Source organism: Bufo bufo, chromosome 5 (assembly GCF_905171765.1).
Source record: "Bufo bufo chromosome 5, aBufBuf1.1, whole genome shotgun sequence".
In the NCBI taxonomy this organism is placed as follows: domain Eukaryota; kingdom Metazoa; phylum Chordata; class Amphibia; order Anura; family Bufonidae; genus Bufo; species Bufo bufo.
Window position 1 is genome coordinate 115,651,844 of NC_053393.1, and position 19,897 is coordinate 115,671,740.

Consider the following 19,897-nt stretch of genomic DNA (forward strand, 5'->3'; position numbering starts at 1 on the left):
CCATGTGGCCACGACATCGGCTGGAAAAGGATAGCAAATGTCCAGCTTCTTGGGGTTGACAAAACGGGCGTCCGGGCGAGCCCAAGCCTTAGACACCACAGAGGAGAAATCAGAGTGGATTGGAAAGACTTTTGAGGCCTGCCTGGGTCTGATAAAGGAGACGCTAGCTGCGTCAGAGCTAGGGGGATCATCCTGCACCTTAAAGGTGTCACGAATATCAGAGATGAGTTGACCCATCGCTGAGGCTAGCTTGGACGGCAGGGCCGAGTCCATTTCCAAATCTGAAACCGCCAATTCACCTTCAGAGAGCGAATCCTTTGGAGAGGAGAGGCTCGTCTGGGTGCGCACGCGTGGCGGGGAGAGTGAGGCCTCAGAGGAGGAGGCTCGCTCTACTCTAATACGCTTCTGAGAGTGCCTAGCTCGGGAGGGGTCACTAAGAGAGAGTGAACCTGCTGCAGCGGCAGAAGCAGTGGACCCGGAGGGCGCGACAGTCAGAGAGGCGTCCTGCGGGGTAGGTGGCCTGTCTATTAGGCGGCCCACGACATGAGTGAGGCTTTCCACGGCCTGGGACAGGGATCTAGCCCAGTCCGGCGGGTCAGAGGAAGCAGGGAGCGACACAGCGGGCGACTGAGGCTGCGGTGGAGCTCGGCATGCAGTACAGTGCGGATCAGACTGCCCCCGGGGAAAGGGTTCCCTACAAGCAGTACAGGCATGGTACCAAGGCTTGGCGGCTGCAGAAGGGTCTGACATGGTGGAAAAAAGATGTTGCACTTAAAGTGGGAGACCCCAAAGAAAAGTGGTGGCACGGAGGGGGTTAACAGTCCTACCAGACCCGGATGATGCAAGCGGCAGCGGTAAGGGGAACAGACTGAGGAGGCTGTGGAGGAGAGGCGGCAGCACGGAGATGAATGGCTTCAGGATCGCACGGCAGAGAGGATTCCACGCAGCACTGAGAAGTGGAGCCCGATGAAACCGGAAGTAGCGGAGCGCATGTAGGAAGCTCCGCCCCCCCTCTGCCGCGCTGAGAAGCAGAGCCGCGCGCGCGCGGCAAAATGATTTTAACCCCCAAGGATGATGAAGTGCCGGCCAAGATGAAATGGCGCCGTTCACGCCAAGTAAGCAGCCCCCCGCCGCGCCTGGATGTGGCAGACAGCTTGCTTTTGCCTGCAGCCGTCCCCTGAAGGCAGCGTCCCTGCCAAGGACTTGCCCAGATAAACTCCCCTGCCCGGTAACGGTCCCGATATGCCCGGGGGGGGGGGGGGGGGGGGGCGGTCGATGTAGCAGTGGCCATGTAGCAGTGGCCATGGGGGATGTAGCAGTGGCCATGGGGGATGTAGCAGCGGCCATGGGGGATGTAGCAGCGGTGGGAGGGAGGAAGGGGAGGCTGGAGCAGCCACTCTCACCATACGCTGTCTTCGCCCTCAGTCCATCCAGCGGGGGTCGCCCCTTCAGCTCCTGGCACCGCAGTGGCAGGAAGCCGGGGGAGGGACTTGGCGTGCGGGCGACCCTGAGCTGGCGGGACGCAGGGGAGCGAGGCTGCCCTGGTCCACCTTGTCTTCTGTGGGGGAGGCGGCAGTGCGGAATTACCGGCACTGGCGCAACTCAACCCCGGGAGAAACAGAGGGGTCTAATGCGCCTCTGTTGTCCCTGTAGGTAGAAAAAAATCGAATTAAAAACAACAAATAACGCAAAAATAAAAAATCATAGGAAAACAACCCTGCATAAGCAGGGGGTGTCTTGCCTCCTTGGACACTAAGCAAAAAACTGGCAGTCTCTTCTCCAGGCTGAAGGGTATAGCTGATGGAGGAGGGGCTTACAGCTTTCACTTAGTGTCACGCCTCCTAGGGAGCAGAGCTATACCCATGGTTTCCTGTGTCCCCCAAGGAATATGGGCGAGAAAGTAAATTTTTACATCACTACTTGGATTAAAAGCAGTGACAGACACATGTATCACCTCCTGTCCTCTGACCCAACCTGACAAAAGTGCTGACAGACTACCTTTAGAAATGGTATGAATTTACATTAAAGTAGCACTCCCACAATTTTTTTTATTCTCTAACCTGTTAGAAAGGTGCATGATGTAAACTGTAGGGAAGGTAATCTTCTCACCAGTGACTGTATTTGTGAGTTATAACCTCCCTTCTGATCCTCAGCTGTGTCATGTGACCAGCACTCTGATCTCCAACTGACACAGGACTGGAAGTCAGTTACTTCTTTATTCATTCCTATGAGACAGACATTGAGGCTCCTATAGGAATACACAGATAAACTAACTTCCTGTCCACACAAAGATGCTGTGTTATTTGGAAAGTCTGAATGCTGGTCACATGATGCAGCTGAGGATCAGAGGTATGTTATAACTCACAAATACAGTCATGGGTAAGAAGATTACCTTCACTGAAGTTTACATCATGTACCTTACTAACAGGTCAGAGAATAAAATAAAAAATGTGTGGGGGTGCTTCTTTAAGTACGTGAATTTATATGTTTTTTAAGGCTACTTTCACACCTGCGTTAGGTGTGGATCCGCCTGGTATCTGCACAGACGGATCTGCACCTATAATGCAAACGCTTGTATCCGTTCAGAACGGATCAGTTTGCATTATTCTTTTTTTTTTTAAAGTCTAAGTCAAAACGGATCCGTCCTGACTTACATTGAAAGTCAATGGGAGGCGGATCCGTTTTCAATTGCACCATATTGTGTCAGTGAAAACGGATCCATCCCCATTGACTTACATTGTAATTCTGAACGGATCCTTATCCATTCAGAATGCATTGGGACTGAACTGATCCGTTTTGAAACGGATCTCACAAATGGAATTCAAAACGCGTGTAAAAGTAGCCTTATTAGAAACTTTTCTAGTTAAGGTATTTAAAAGTTCATTTATTATATAACATTAATGTCCATTAGGTGAGAGTTCCATCTATCTCGAGAACGGGGGTTCCCAGCCACCGCTGCCATGAACGGACTATTGGCCCGTATCTGTTCATTCACTTCTATGGGGGCTCCAAAAATAGCCAAACTTGCTTACTCAGATTTTTCCAGACACCAACAGAAGAGACTGGAGAGAGTTGTGTATGTGCAGTCACCGCAAAAAGGGGGTCTAGACCCTTATGTCAAACACAATATGGTTTAGTTTAGCTGTGGTTGGGCTACAGATCAATTTCTCTCTACTTTATAAAACCTGACAGAACTGCTAATAAAGAAAAGAAGAACATTAGTGACCACAATGCTCCTTCTAGGGTACTGTCAGTCCCAGCTGAAGCTGTTCTTCAGGCATAGTCCTCACATGTCAGCTTCTAGGACCCCTGCAAAAATAATAGAATGGTGGATGGGGAGGGCCGGGTTTTTACTGCAGCCACATTTCAGTGTCCAGGATTTGACTTAGACTTTAAATAGACTGGTCATGTTAGTATCTTTTAGACCTTTTTGGTAAGATTAATGAAGTTATTTTTTGTTAACGCTTTGTTTACAAGTTATAAACACAAGTAACGTTAGCGTACATCATAGTCCCAGACCTTATTCTTGTGCCTCCTGCGCTCTCTGGCTGAAGGTAATTCTTCTGGATCAGGGAATCGATCAAAGAATGCGTTATATGGTTCTCCATTTTCACCTTAAAAAGAAAGATTACTCAATAGTAATACCAAATAATATACTTGTACATTGTAGAACTGCATGACTAAGAAAGGCTAAATGACATGCCCGATATCCCGGCACACCATCGTACTGCTGAAATTAAAAACAGCTAAAAATTCTAGAAAAAACTGTCTATGAATACTGGGTTAAAAACAGTGTAAAATTAGACTAGACAGTCTATAGATGTTACAAAGTTGTCAAAGTAGCTTGTTTTGGCTGATAAATTTGGTGCATCTTTAGAAGGGAAGATGTTAGACAAAGTGTGTCCCTAGGCCAAATTAAAGGGGGGATTTGGAGGCATGGACCTAAACACCTATTCAAAACACATTCATAATTTTATACTAAAATATTGTATTCATTGTTTTTTTCCCCCAGAGAAACCCTTTAAGGTGAATTGTCAGGTGCCTCCTTTCTCTTTTTCACATATTATATCGGTCAGACCCTAAACCAGAGAAAAAAATAAAATAAAATAAAATAAAATAAAATAAATCAGGCTCCCACTGCACTGTAAATCTGATGGCCGGCAATATATACATAAACTAAGTAAGTTTTAGACAAAAAGAAAAATGTCCTCATTTCCCTACTTCTGTTCTCGCCCCTTACTGACATGCAGCCGCAATGCTGTGGGGGTGTGTAACAACAATCTCTGAGGTTTTCCCCATGAATATTTGTGTGTCTTTTCCCTCCCCCTGCTCTGCAAAGGGAGTGAATAAAATTGCTACTCATGTTGTATGTGATGTTGTATGTGTGGGACTGCAAGTCCCAGCTGTAAAGTACAATGACATTGCTGATGCACACAGGATCTTCCCCCTACCTATTCTTGTGCAATGCTCTGCAGACACTTCCTCACAGCCAGCAGAAGAGTACAAGGAGAGAACTCCTCCAGTCTTTGTCAGGTGAGGAGGGAAGATCCTGTGCACAGCATTCGTCTCTTCAGTGCCTGGAGAAAAGGAAACCCTGCTGCTGCTCAGTGGTACGGTGTTCTGACACTGTCCAGAGGATTGGAGGCCCAGGGCTATTGCCCACTATTCCCCACCTAACACCAGCCCTGATCTTTAGACAAATTTACACCACCTATTAGTTGGGACACTTTGTGGCAGAATTTTGCACCAAAATTTTGGTGTATTTTTGGCAAACAGAGCCGCATCTTAAGCTACACCTCTTTCCCCTTAAGCCAGTTTTTTTTTGGGCACAAATTAATGCAAACTTATCTTAGTAAAGGTCTCGAAGTGTGTTAAAGAGAATCTATCACCAGGAAATTCACTGTTAAACCAAGCACAATGGGGGAGAGTAATCAAAACTGGTGTAATGGAATAGCAACCAATCAGATTCTACCTTTCATTTTTCAGAGCTCCTTTTGAAAACGACTTGCTATGGGCAACTAATCCGGTTTTTTTCTTTATGCCAGTTTTGATGAATCTCCACCAATGTCTTGTAGGGCTAGCTCAGCTGGATGCAATGATATTTTTCACTTACATATCCATTGCTTCATTCTTCAGATCAACAGATGAACGATGCATAGTCAATCATCATTCCTGGAGAGCAGATCATGCTAGCTAAATGGCACTTTTCTGCCCAAGAGCAATCATTTTGTATAGGGATGAGTGATAGCAGCAGCGATTGCTCGTCCTCATACTGTGGAGGTGATCTTTGCATGTAAATGCGGCACTACACCTTCACTTAAAGGGATTCTTCAGGAATTATTTAAAATAGCTGCCAGCAACCTGTGCTAGAACGTGAGAAGGACTGGTTGCCTTAAAGGGAACCCGTCACCTCCTAAAAACATCCCAAGCCGGCAGCAGTACCTGAGAGTAGCCAGCAGCGTGTTTGTAACAATCATGTTCTTCCTGCAGGTAGTTGAAGCAAAAGCTGCAAAAACGTTCTTTAATCCCCTGCCTGGCGCGCTTCTCTAGTCAGGCTTGAAGTCACGGAGGCAGCGGACTCCTTGCTTCAAGTCACGGTGAAGGAGAAAATGAAAAATATATAGTATAATGCCGCCTTATTATACCAGACACTACATTCCCAAATCTTATGTGTGTACACATTCCTAAGGTGGGGGGTAGCATTATTTGGGTGAGGGGCTATAGATTAGATGAAGCAAGCATGGGTAATGAATAACAGATGTTGGCCAAGAAGAACATGAAGCAAGCACGTATTGTCCATATATGGAGATGTCTTATCCTCATTGGATAGGTTAAACTCTGTCACGAATACCACACCTCGTGCCCGCTTGACGTCGCCTACGTCGAGCTCATGAGCCGCGGTATGGTCACGGGTTACCAAAAACCTGACTTTACGCCCTCCAGAGGAGCAGGTAAGGTCAGCTTGGTACAGTTTACACAGACACCTCCTGTCCACGCGGGCACAGAGAGGCGACAAGCTGAGAGAGCCTTCTCACTGCCACAGTGAAAACAGCGCTGTCTCAGCCCGGGTATCTGCCAACAGCTTCTCGTTTGATATAAGCCCGGTCCGCTAACGGGATTATATAGGGTGAGAAACCAACCTATGGTAGCTTATAACTAGGCCAAAACACGGACGTGGGTATTTGTGATCGAGATACAAGACAGCACAAGATTAAATTATACTAGATATGACACAATATACACAGAGAATATATACAGTGGTCTGAGATTACAGATACAGGTTATATGGGTACAACAGGGTTAAGCAGAGCAAAAGTCAGTTACCGAGTAAGATGAAAGTTCCTTTGGATTGTGAGGTGTTCTTTGCTGTAGTCACATGAAGGGCCGTGATCTCAGCTAGTTCCTGGGTCCCCCTAAACACATTACATGATGTGACCCTTCTTCAGAGAATGATCCCGCCCTCTGGCTTGCATGGGGTTATGACCTGTAGCTGGCCGCTCCCCTCCCCGCCTATGGGTAGGGTCCACCCCTCCTTCTCTGGTGCTGGGAGCAAATGACCCATAAAAAACCTTAGGGCTCATAGCCCCAGACCAGAATGTCGCAGGAAGATGGTTCCAGGCCCAATTGATCCTCCTGGGTTCCGGCTACAACTAGAGTCCAAACATGGTACCGGTATTTGGTTTCTCTGTGGTGAGATATGGATATCTCCTTTCCCTGGCATCCCCCCATCAAACAAAGACCATGGGCACGTACATCGTGGCCACCGGGACACAAATATGTATCCGGTTTGCGCCTGCAATGGCCGGGCGATTCACAATTCCTTATGAAATGTAGGTGCCAACATGTCTGGAAGGCATCATTTATCATGGCAAGGGCTGATACCTCCTGCTGGGGGTTTTCCTGCAGGATCCGGGGACATGGCTGACAGTAAATTTTAATCCATATTCCTCACACTCTCTCTACAACCCCATTAGACAAGTATGTAAAGTTTAGGATGGTTATGTGTATAAGATGAGTGTGGGCCTCTCCCGCTTTGAGCATTTTCCTTTGTGCGATTGAAGCGGTTAATGCTCCCGGCTAGCCGCAATAAACCTTATTCTTCCTGAAGAATGCGTTTTCTGAGTGGTTTTCCACAACAATGGTAACCACGCCACCTTCCCTGTGATTGACAGTCGGCAGTTCAGCAGCAGTGGGACCTGCACCTATAATACTAGCGATATGCCCCCCATTGTCTATGATGAGACACCCCCTTTAAGTACTTTTTCTCCAGAATGATGCAATAGATTGCTAAGCGATAGGTATCCTTACATTCAGCTGAGCAAGTCCTACAAAGCATTGTGCCTGGTTTATCAGTGAATTTTCTGGTGACGGACCACATAGTATTATTAGACTTCGCTCACACTGCAGATATTCATGCTGTATATTAATTTACCAGGACAGATATAGGTAAATAATTGTTCCAAACAAAAATGCACAAATGTGTGACATACACATAGGTGAAATACTTCTTATTACCTATGAAGGCACTCTCAGATTCCAGCAGTGAGGTCTTCAGTAGGTCCTTTGATAGATTGCTGAGCTGTGGTCAGAAAAAAGCATTATTTTTTAAAATGAACTAAATGCACTCAGCACTCGCCAGTTTTCCCAGTAAACCAGACAGTTACAACTATAAGAAACTTCAATTATCGGCTGACTTCATGGTGTTTAGGATTTTAATCACATAAAGCCTGTACAACGGTCAGAAGTCACTGGCATATTCAACATTTATGTAGAGCGCAGTTACTTACCATTCCTGGGCGGTGGAGGCTGCGTGCAGGGACTGGTCCAAACTCTATATTATAGTTTAGAATAGAGATATATTATTTTGGGCAGATAAGTGGTAGATGAGGTTTAACACTGACAAATGTAAAGTTATGCACATGGGAAGGAATAATGCAAGTCACCCGTACATACTAAATGATAAAACACTCGGTAACACTGACATGGAAAAGGATCTAGGAATTTTAATAAACAGCAAACTAAGCTGCAAAAACCAGTGTCCGGCAGCGGCTGCCAAGGCCAATAGGATAATGGGTTGCATCAGAAGGGGCATAGATGCCTGTGATAAGAACAGTCCTACCACTTTACAAATCGCTAGTCAGACCACACATGGAGTACTGTGTACAGTTCTGGGCTCCTGTAAACAAGGCAGACATAGCAGAGCTGGAGAGGGTCCAGAGGAGGGCAACTAAAGTAATAACTGGAATGGGGCAACTACAGTACCCTGAAAGATTATCAAAATTAGGGTTATTCACTTTAGAAAAAAGATGACTGAGGGGAGATCTAATTACTATGTATAAATATATCAGGGGTCAGTATAGAGATCTATCCCATCATCTATTTATCCCCAGGACTGTGACTTTGACGAGGGGACATCCTCTGGGTCTGGAGGAAAGAAGGTTTGTACACAAACATAGAAAAGGGTTCTTTACGGTAAGAGCAGTGAGACTATGGAACTCTCTGCCTGAGGAGGTGGTGATGGTGAGTACAATAAAGGAATTCAAGAGGGGCCGGGATGTATTTCTGGAGTGTAATAATATTACAGGCTTTAGCTACTAGAGAGGGGTCGTTGATCCAGGGAGATATTCTGATTGCCTGATTGGAGTCGGGAAGGAATTTTTATTCCCCTAAAGTGGGGAAAATTGGCTTCTACCTCACAGGGTTTTATTTTTGCCTTCCTCTGGATCAACTTGCAGGATGACAGGCCGAACTTGATGGACAAATGTCTTTTTTTGGCCTTATGTACTATGTTACTATGTAATATACTGATATATTATTAGATAGAAGCATTTCTGTTCATCACATTGGACCATGTCCGATCAGAGGAATATTCAACATCATTCGGGACAAGTAACAAAGCTAGAATACACTGGCATATACAGACTCTGTGATATCTCATCCTCGCACTATAGCGGTGCGTCATTATAAGGATTATACAATTATAAAGAATATAAATATCAAATGGCTTCAAGTGGCCACAAATCTTAAATAGCCAGTGTTTCCCTGAATGATATTCCTCCTGTCCCCCATAAACATGCATGAATGGCTTGGTTGAGTGAGCATGTGTTATCCAATGGAGACGAGAGACTATGCTGATATCAGACATATCTGAGTATCCAACATCTAATGTGTTTGAGGCACCTCAAACACATTAGATCAGGGATGCTCAACCCTCCAGCTGTTGTAAAACTACAACTCCCAGCATGCCCTAATAGCTATAGGCTGTCCAGGTATGCTGGGAGTTGTAGTTTTGCAAGAGCTGGAGGGCCGCAGATTGGGCATCCCTGCATTAGATGGTTGACCAGTCCCACCAAAATCTTCAGGTTCAGCTGACATTAATCTAATGAATTTATCTTAACATTAGTAAGGGGCGACTTTTTGACAGGATTTTTACTATAGGTGTCCAAATGTTTATGAGAAGGCCGGTGTTTTTGAACTCATACAGCTTCTCATATGAAACAACCCCCCTTACCATCTGGCATCACTGCTCTCCTCTTTATCTTGTTCAGGTTTTTCTGCTGCTCCCTCAGCAATGCCTGTTGCTGGATCTCTAGCGTCTGATCATCCTTTGGAGGGTCAGGAAACATGATCCTAACACCTTCGCGAGTGTCAGTATCTGGATGAAAAGAGCAATTCATTTTAGCATAAGCCAAATTCATCTTTGCTATGGCTTCAGAGAAATCTTGTCAAGCTTAAAGAAGTCTAAATTTATTATATGATCCCGCTTCCTGAGCTTAGGCTATGAGAACAATAGCTCTGAGGAGAGGCGTCACGCTTAAAGGGAACGTGTCTTCAGAAAATTACCTATTGTTTAAAGCAGGTTTTTATGTAAAACTTATTTTATTTTTTTGGTAATTTTTTTAATTTATTTCCCAGGGCTGTATCAATATATTAAAAAAATCATGCGTTTTTCACACTGGCCACTAGGTCTAAAATATATCAAGACTTCCTGTTCTTTGGCTATAGACATAATAGACAGCAGGGAGAGGAAGAGTTTCCTAGTCATGCTCGGGTCCTGTGCAGAGGACAGGAGGGAACTGATAAGCTGTGATATCACCTATTGTGAATGGTGGACCCTGTGTTATCTACAGTGCCTTGCAAAAGTATTCACCCCCCCTTGACTTTTTTCGTGTTTTGGTGCCTCACAACCTGGAAATACCATGGATTGTTGGACATGCCACAACTTTGAAGATGTTTGTTTATTTTTTTTATTGTGAAGCAAACAACAAATAGGACAAAATAACAGAAAAAGTCAGGCTGCAGGCAGCGTTTTGGTGTCCGCCTCCAGAGCGGAATGGAGACTGATCGGAGGCAAACTGATGCATTCTAAGCGAATCCTTTTCCATTCAGAATGCATTAGGGCAAAACTGATCCGTTTTGGACCGCTTGTGAGAGCCCTGAACGGATCTCACAAACGGAAAGCCAAAACGCGAGTGTGAAAGTAGCCTTAGACTATTGTGTTCTGATCCATCACATTCAATTCAGATTAACAAAACATTGAACTTAAGGCTGTAATGTAAAAGTCCAGGGGGGAGGTGTGTGTGTGTGTGAATACTTTTGCAAAGCACTGTATACAGAAGTGATACCGGTTAAAAGATAATGCTGATGATAATGTGATGGCTACTGAAAAGTTACCTGTACTGAACAGGAAGGTTAAACAGAATATTAAAGGGGTTCTCACTTCAGTAAGTGGCATTTATCATGTAGATAAATACAAGGCAGTTACTAATGTATTAGGATTGTACATATTGCCTTCTGTACTGGCTGGATTATTTTTTCCATCACAGTATACACTGCTCAATTCCATGGTTACAACTACCCTGCAATCCATCAGTGGTGGCCACGCTTGCACACTATAGGAAAAAGCTCCGGCCTCTTTGGTGGTCACGACCGTGGGAGCTCACATTGGCCAGTGCTTTTTCCTATAGTTTGAAAGCACGACTACTGCTGAGGGATTGCAGGGTGGTCGTAAATATGGAAACGAGCAGTCTATAATGTCATGGAAAAGTGAACCCAGCCAGCAAAGGAAGCAATATGGATACTAACAATGAATTGGTAAGTTGCTTGTATTAACTTTCTCTACATAATAAATGCTATTTCCTGTAGTGAGACAACCCCTTTAACCCCTTAAAGGGATTCGGTCACCAGGTTTCAACCCTGTCAGCTAAACATATGCTGATGTTCAGGGCCTCATCAGGATTCCTAATGTGGGCTTCTAAATGTGATCCGTAGCTTTATTTTGCTAAAAAACAGGTTTTACTAACCTGTCACTCAAAGAAATAAGGTGCCCAAGGGGATGTCAAGGGATGCAAGGTGCCGGCCGCACCCACCGCCGTTCGTGCCCAGCGTCGCCTTTCCAGACTTCTGCACCACCTCCTAATCCTCTGTGCCGCCTCTCGCTCTCCCTCCCTCCCTCCCCCCTCCTCCTCCTCCTCCTCCTCCTGCTGCTGCTGCTGCTGCTGCTGCTGCTGCTGCTGCTGTAAGATCTCGCGCGTGCGCACAGGGCTCTGAAAGGCTGGCGCCAGAGTGCAGGTCATACCTGGGTTGAGCGCACTTCGCTTTAAGAAGCGCATGCGCACTTCGCTTTAAGAAGCCAAATCGAGAAGTCTGCACGGGTGCATCAGGCAGAGCCCTGTGCGCACGCGCGAGATCTTACAGCAGGAGGTGGGAGGAGGGGGGAGGGAGGGAGAGCGAGAGGCGGCACAGAGGATTAGGAGGCGGTGGTAAAGCGGCGCTGGGCACGAACGGCGGTGGGTGCGGCCGGCACCTTGCATCCCTTGACATCCCCTTGGGCACCTTATTTCTTTGAGTGACAGGTTAGTAAAACCAGTTTTTTAGCAAAATAAGGCTACGGATCACATTTATGTAAGTTTTACACAATGATTTCTTTTTTGAAGCCCAAAAAAATCATGTTTTAGTGTTTCCATAGTCTGAGAGCCATAATTTTTTCAGTCTTTGGACGATTACCTTGGGTAGGGTATGATTTTTGCAGGATGAGTTTTATTGCTACTATTTTGGGGTGTGTGTGACTTTTTGATCGCTTGCTATTACACGTTTTGTGATGTAAGGTGACAAAAAATGGTTTATTTAGCACAGTTTTTATTTTACATTTTTTACGGTGTTCATCTGAGGGGTTAGCTCATGTGATATTTTTATAGAGCCGGTTGATACGAACGCGGCGATACAAAATATGTATACTTTTTTTTTTTATGTAAGTTTTACACAATAACAGCTTTTTTAAAACCCCAAAAATTATGTTTTAGTGTCTCCATATTCTGAGCCATAGTTTTTAGATTTTTTGGGCGATTGTCTCAGGTAGGGGCTAATTTTTTGCGGGATGAGGTGACGGTTAGATTGGTACTATTTTGGTGGGCAAACGCCTTTTTGATTGCTTGCTGTAGTACTTTTGTGATGTAAGGTGACAAAAAAAAATGGTTTCTTTAGCACAGTTTTTATTTTTTACGGTGTTCATCTGAGGGGTTAGGTCATGTGATATGTTTATAGAGCCGGTCGATACGGACGCGGCGATACCAAATATGTATACCCCCCTATTTTTTACCAATTTTTTTTTAACTTTATTTTGGGAAAATTACGTTTTTGTTTATTTTTACTTAAAACTTTAAATTTTTTGGGCGAAAAACTTTATTTTTTTAACTTTTTTTTTGTCCCACTTTGGGACTTGAACTTTTGGGGGTCTAATCCTTTAAAATGCATTCCAATACTTCTGTATTGGAATGCATTGGCTGTATGAGTAATACTGTGTGTATTACTCATACAGCTTCCAGCCTGTGAGATCCAGGGGGTGATCGCCGACCCGCTTATTTAGCCAAGGTGCCTGCTCAATGATTTGAGCAGGCACCGGGTTCCGATCACCGCCCGCCGGGCGGCGGTGATCGGAAATACACATGACGTACCGGTACATCATGGGTCCTTAAGGACTCGGGAAACATGCCGTATCGGTACGTCATAAGTCCTTAAGGGGTTAAGTCTAGTGGCCAGTGCAAAAACTGCACATTTTATAATATACACTTAAACTGTATGACTTGGATCAAACATTTTGGACATACTTCCACAAGCTTCTCACAATAATTGGTTGGAATTTGGGCCCATTCCTCCTGACAAAACTGGTGTAACTGAGCCATGTTTGTTGGTTGCCTTGCTCGCACCTGCTTTTCAGCTTTGCTCATAAATTTTCAATAGGATTGAGATCAGGGCTTTGTGATGGCCACTCCAAAAACGAGATTTTTGTATAACTTACCAGTAAAATCTCTTTCTCGCTCTTTCCTTGGGGGACACAGATAACCTTGGGTATAGCTCATCTCCATAGGAGGCGTGACACTAAGTGAAGACTGTTAAGCCCCTCCTCCACAGCTATACCCTCAGCCTGGAGAGAGAGACTGCCAGTTGCGTGTCCAAGTAGTGAGAAAAGGCAAAGTCCAAAAGTGGAACCAACAAGCCAACTACCCAACGGGTAAAACAAACTCGGAAACCGTGTAAAGAAAAAACAAGAATGGGTGGGTGCTGTGTCCCCCAAGGAAAGAGCGAGAAAGAGATTTTACTGGTAAGTTATACAAAAATCTCGTTTTCTCGCCCAGTTTCCTTGGGGGACACAGAAGACCTTGGGACGTTCAATAGCAGTCCAAGAGGGGAGGGACCACAGCACCAAGGCGAAGCACCCGAAGGCATCAAGAAACCACCGCCTGCAGACCAGGCGGCCCAAGGCAGCATACGCCGAAGCCCGAGTATGCACCCTGTGGAACTCGGTAAGGTGTGCAAGGAAGAAGTGACCGCCTTGCACAAATGAATGGCCGAAACCTAATGCCTCCGCCCCAGGAGGCACCGACCGCTCTGGTGAAATGAACGGTGACACCGAAAGCAGAACCCTGCCATTGGTGCGATAACCACAGCAAAAGCCACTCTGAGAAAGCGGAGGAAGCCACCCTGGAGGCCACCAACCTTTTGCACTGACCTCCTGGAAACACAAGAGACCGAACGCCGACCAGAGTCGGAGATCTCCAAGTAAACAACTGCAAGGCCCAACAACCTCCAAACGGTAAAGCGTCCGTTCCCGGGGATGGGAGGAAAAGGACGAAAGCCTCGTTGATAAGAAGGCAGATACCACCTTCAGAAGGAAGGAAGGGACAGAACGGAGAACAGCCCTGTCCTGGACAAGGACAGAAGGCACAGACACGAAGGGCCGCCAATCAGGCACCCGTCAGACATGATGGCAACAGAAACACAACTGTACAGGACAGAAGGAGTAGGGAGAACTTCTGCAACGGCTCCAAGGGAAAGATTGGAGCGCCGAGAGCTCAGTATGTAGTTCCCAGGGCGGAACCAGGAAAACGGTAAAGAGGAACCAAAGAGCCACTCTGTGGAAGAAGGTCATGACAAGGCCCAGGAGGGCCAGGAAACGCTGGAAGGGGAAGGACAGCGCAGACACTTGACACTTCAAGTAACAGAGTCCCAGTCCCAGGGTCAGACCGGACTAGAGAAAGACAAAACCAAGGGAGAGAAAGGCAGAGTGGGGGAATGCCCCGCTTCCCACAAAACCCCAGGTAAGAACCCTAAGTCCGACAACCAAACCTGGACGAAGCACAGTCGGGAGCGAACACTAGCGTGCTCGCAGGAATCACCCAGCAAGCGGGAGAAAACCCAATGTGATCAGGCGCAGACCAGTAACACGGCCGAAGGATCGGAAAAACACGGTCCTGTCGGCCCCCGAACAACATAGTCCCGTATCCAACCGGAGTGGGGGGGCAGAAGGACAGACGGAAGAAACCGGAAGGGTCTGCCCAGCATCCGACAGATGCCCAGACAAGACAGGCCAAGTCCAAGTCGATGTAGCCACCAAAGAAAGGAGTTCTACAGTCCCGGTGTGGGAGATCCAAGGACAATCTTGACCGAAGGGTAGTCCTCCCAAGTTACCGAGAAAGTAAGTCCCGCAGGACCATATGCCCAGAATGGAAAGGCAATCTGCACCCAGTGGGAGGACAAAACGCGGTAGCCCCGGCAAACAGCTAGTACTGCCAGCGAGAACGAGGGAGATGGTACGAGACCGCAAGTAACACCGGAACCATCCAATTGAACAACCATGCTCACCCCAGAGGGGGGGGGGGCAACGACGGAACAGCCTCTGAGGCCTGGCCGGGGCAGAAGCCATATTGGAGCGACAAACCCAGAGCAGAAGCCAAAAAAACCGAGCCGGCGAGGAAAAGCAGAGCCGAATCCCCGCTACTCTGTGAGACGACCTGCACACCGCCTCGCAGCAGGCGAATACCCTGGAGAAACCAAAAGTGGAGGTCCCCAGGACCTGGATAATCAAGCACCCAAGAAGAGTTGGGTGACCTACCCGAGAGGAGCAGTCTGAACCTGGTAGCAACAGACTGAAGCGCAAAGGGCGCCAATAGGAAGGACCCATACCACACTGCATCCGAGAGGAGGAAATGGTAGTAGGCGAGGGAACCGTAGTCCCGCCAGAGCCAACGTAGAAGTCGAGCGGCACTGCAGACAACACTCTCGACCCCGACCGGTTGCGTGGGGAAACAATGTCACGGGATGACGAATGGGTACGCATCAAGGAACCCCGAACACTCCCCAGGTGGAAAGACCAACGAACAAGGTGGGTGCCGACACAACGGGACCACACCAGAAAAAAGGGTACCACTCAGCTCAGTGCAATAGCGAGCCAGCAGAGCTCGTCTACGTATATACAAGATATACAGCTGTGAATACATTGAGCATTCATTGTTGCGTGTTGGACAACAACACCTTGGGCTCATAAGTGGACAGAATGATCTCCTCAGAGAAGAGTGCAAAGCTTGCGACAAGCAACCTCACCCCAAGAGAAAAAAGTATGTCGCAGGAAGAAGGGAGGCATACGTACTAGCAACCCTGCAGGCAGCGAGAAGGCCAACCCACCCACGGGAGGAGAAGGCATACACGGCCCAAACAACGCACAGAGCGCACAGCCACAGCGTCCCACAGTATCCACGGAAATGTAAAGTGCAACCTGAAAAGGAGTTATGCACAAGACCAGTACCAGCATGCGATGGAACGCAAGCAGTCCGCCCGGAAAAAGGGGGGAAGGTACCTGGCAAAATCTGCAGATGGCAAGAGTGCAAAGGCCCGCACCAAAAGGACCTGGTGAAAAGGGGGGCATGCACTGGATTATCCTAGCATTAAATGATTGTGCAATAATCTACCCAACACCGAATTTCGTGAGAGTGCAACTACTCCGCCCATGAAAGGGGAACGTCCAGTACAGCATACACAAGGACAGCCGTGAATCTCGAGAGCATACAAATTTCCGCCCATGGAATGAGAAGTGGTCATGCACAAGGCCAGCACCATTTCCAAAGGGAGTGCAAGCAGCGCACCCCTGTTAGAGCCATGCTCACGGCCCGCAACGTATTCGGTGAAAGTGCAGTGATCCTCCCAGAAGGGGGGGGGGGGGGTGCACATGGCCAGCATCGCATCCCAGGAGAGCGCGAGCATCCCGCCATGGATGGGGGTCATGCACCTGGCCGGCAACGTGCTGGCACAATAACACCCAGTCAGTGAAAGTGCATGGATGTCGCCTGAGGAGAGGAGGCATGGCCATGCCGGCAGCAATCCAGCGAGAGTGCGGAACACCGCCCACGGAAGGGGGCCATGCATATAGCCGGCAGTGGATCCGGTGAGAGTGCAAGCACCCAACCATGGAAGAGGGTCAGGCACGTGGCCAGCAACCTACCGCGAGAGAACAACCCCAGCCAGTAAGAGTGTATGTATGCCGCCTGAGAGAAGGAGGCATGCTCAAGGCCGGCAGCAAAACCAATGAGAGTGCAGCATTCCGCTTATGAAAGGGAGTCATGCACATGGCCGGCAGTGAATCCAGTAAGAGTGCAGTGTTCCGCTTATGGAAGGGGGACGTGCACATGGCCAGCACCGCATCTGGCGAGAGTGCGGAGTTCCTCTTATAGAAGGGTTTCATACACATGGCCGACAGCGAACAAGCGAGAGTGCAGCGTACCGCCTAAGAAGGGGGTTACACACATGGCCGGCAGGGAATCCAGTGAGAGTGCCGCGTTCCCCTAAGGAGGGGGGTCGTGCACATGGCCAGCACTGTATCCGGTGAGAGTGCAATTATTCCGCCCCAGAAGGGGGTCATGCACCTGTCCAGCATTAAATCCAGTGAGTGCAGCGTTCCCCTAAGGAAGGGGGGTGTCGTGCCATGGTCAGCACCGATCCGGTGAATGTAGTATTCCACCTATAGAAGGGAGTTATGCACATGGCCAGCCTGCGGCCAGAGAGCGCAGAATTCCACTTAGGAAGGGGTTCATGCCCATGGCCAGCACCATAACTGGAGAGGTGACGTCCTGCCATAGAACGGGCGGAAGAGGGGCGCCTACACTTGGCCAGCGCCGTATCCCGGGAGATGGCAAGGGTCCGCCTAAAAAGGAGACATGCAGCTGGCCAGCACTGCAGTCGGGGAGCGCGACATGCTGCCTACGGAAGGGGGGCATAGCGTGCAGCCAGCACTACTGTATCATGCTGCAGCATCCTGCGCAGCCATTCCCGCCATGGAAGCCCTTTTTTTTTTTTTTTTTTTTTTTTTTTTAAAAACACAACCACTCTTGAGACAAGAAAGGGGCCACCATACAGGGGCACAGCCTCGTACAGGCTTATTAGGAAGCCCACCAGAACATAGAGGGGGTCCTCTAGATGGGAGCCGGCCCTTGGAGATGGCCGGTACCCAACAGGTTAACAAAGATCCGGCCTGGGGGGCGGCGCTGCGATCCCCTGGGGGGCGGGGGACCTGCGGGCGGGAAGAATTCGCGCCGCGAGACGTTCCCGCCCCCTCCAACCGAGGCCGGAATTTTGCGGCCTAGTAGGTCACGAAGCCGGGGCCTAGATTTTTGCGGCGCCCGGCCGGCCAGGAGGCAATGACGGTCAGCCGGGACCTGGAGGGAGCCGGCTGACGCATGTACCAACGGCCGCGGGTGCCCACCCCGCGGGCCGGCAGAGACAGAGGACCGGATTGCGGTCGAGCAGGCCAAAGCCTGGGTCAAAGTTTGCGGCACCCGGCCGACCGGAAGCATCAGCAGTCGGCTGGGGCCTGTTGGAGCATCGCGTTCCACATGCAGGCCGCGAGGTCCTTGCGTCCGGCAGCGTCTGGAGCGGCCCCTTGGCCCTAGCACACCGGTAAGGAGGGAGACCCTGAAGTCCAGCACTGCACCCCCTGCCCTAATGGACAGGCACCCGTAGAGGAGAGCCAGGGGCAGCTAGCGCGGGCCCCCTGTACTGAATCTGCGACCGGTAAGGGGGAGGGTCGGCATAACCCCTGTGTTAGGGGCAGCTAGGAGCAGGTCTCTGGCCCTATATTCCTCCACAGCAATGCAATGCTCACCCCTGTGCAATCCCCTATGGAGGGGCATTGTATTGTCGCCCCGCGGTCACCAGTATGGTGGTGGTGTGGGGCTATATAATTATTGGGCAACAGCTAGATATGAGCGACAGCCCTGGAGCCAGAAACATGGCTGTTCACCTACGGCACCCCAGGGGCCAGCGTAGGTCCAGCCGGGACCAGCATGGGGGTCCAGCACGCAGGAGGCCAGGGAGGGGAACGTAGGGCTGGAGAAGCCTCTCTCTTACCACAGCCGTCTTCACCCTCGGTCCGTTCCAGCAGGGTCGCCCCTTCAGCTACTGGCACCGTAGTGGCAGGACGCTGGAAGAGGGACTTGGCGTGCGGGCGACCCTTGCGCTGGCGGGATGTAGGGGAGCTGGGCTGCCCTGATCCACCTTGCCTTCTGTGGGGGAGGCAGCAGTGCGGGTGACCGGCACTGGCGCAGCTCAACCCCGGGAGAAACAGAGAGGTCTAGTGCGTCTCTGTTGTCCCTGATGATCTGGAACAAAAAGAAAAGAAAAAAGTAAAAATCTAAAATTTAAACAAGGAGAAACCAGCCCTGCAGAGCAGGGAGTGTCTTGCCTCCTTGGACACTAAGCAAAAACTGGCAGTCTCTCTCTCCAGGCTGAGGGTATAGCTGTGGAGGAGGGGCTTAACAGTCTTCACTTAGTGTCACGCCTCCTATGGAGATGAGCTATACCCAAGGTCTTCTGTGTCCCCCAAGGAAACTGGGCGAGAAACATTGACTTTGTTATCCTTAAGCCACTTTGTAACCAGTTTGGCAGTATGACTCGGGTCATTGTCCATTTGAAAGACCCATTTCCGCCCAAGTTTTAACTTCCTGGCTGATGTCTTGAGATGTTGCTTCAGTATTTCCACATAATCTTCTTTCCTCATGATGCCATCTATTTTGTGAAGTGCACCAGTCCCTCCTGCAGTAAAACAACCCCACAACATGATGCTGCCACCCCCATCTTTCACAGTTGGGATGGTGTTCTTAGGCTTCCAAGCTTCTCCCTTTTCCTCCAAACGTAACTAAAAAGTTCAATTTTCATTTCGTCAGACCACAGGACATGTCTCCAAAAATGTAAGTCTTTGTTCCTGTGTGCATTTGCAAACATTAATCTGGCTTTTTTATGTTTCTTTTGGAGTAATGGCTTCTTCCTGGCAGAGTGACTTTTCAGCACATGTTGATACAGCGTTTCACTGTGGATATGGACACAATCTTACCAGCTTCCACCATCATCTTCACAAGGTCTTTTGCTTTTGTTCTTGGGTTGTTATTCACATGTCGGACCAAAGCACGCTCATCTCTGGGACACAGAACCCGTCCCCTTCCTGAGCGGTATGATGGCTGGACATTCCCATCTTGTTTGTATAATTGTACAGATGAACAAGGCACCTTCAGGTACCTTGAAATTGCACCCAAGGTTGGGCCAGACTTGTGCAAGTCCATAATTCTCTTCCTGA

General features: G+C 48.5%; 1 protein-coding gene across 4 annotated transcripts in view; it reads right to left on the reverse strand.

Annotated features, from left to right (window-relative positions):
- Positions 1-19,897, reverse strand: part of CSPP1 (centrosome and spindle pole associated protein 1) — a 119,478-nt gene that overhangs the window by 7,490 nt on the left and 92,091 nt on the right. For 3 of the 4 annotated variants that reach the window (XM_040432805.1, XM_040432806.1, XM_040432803.1), the window contains 4 exons: positions 9,512-9,655; positions 7,788-7,831; positions 7,516-7,579; positions 3,505-3,614 (listed from right to left, as the gene is read on the reverse strand). In XM_040432805.1, the coding sequence (XP_040288739.1) occupies positions 3,505-3,614; positions 7,516-7,579; positions 7,788-7,831; positions 9,512-9,655 (362 nt within the window). The remainder of the gene's footprint in view (positions 1-3,504; positions 3,615-7,515; positions 7,580-7,787; positions 7,832-9,511; positions 9,656-19,897) is intronic. The other variant, XM_040432804.1, reaches the window with a different exon arrangement.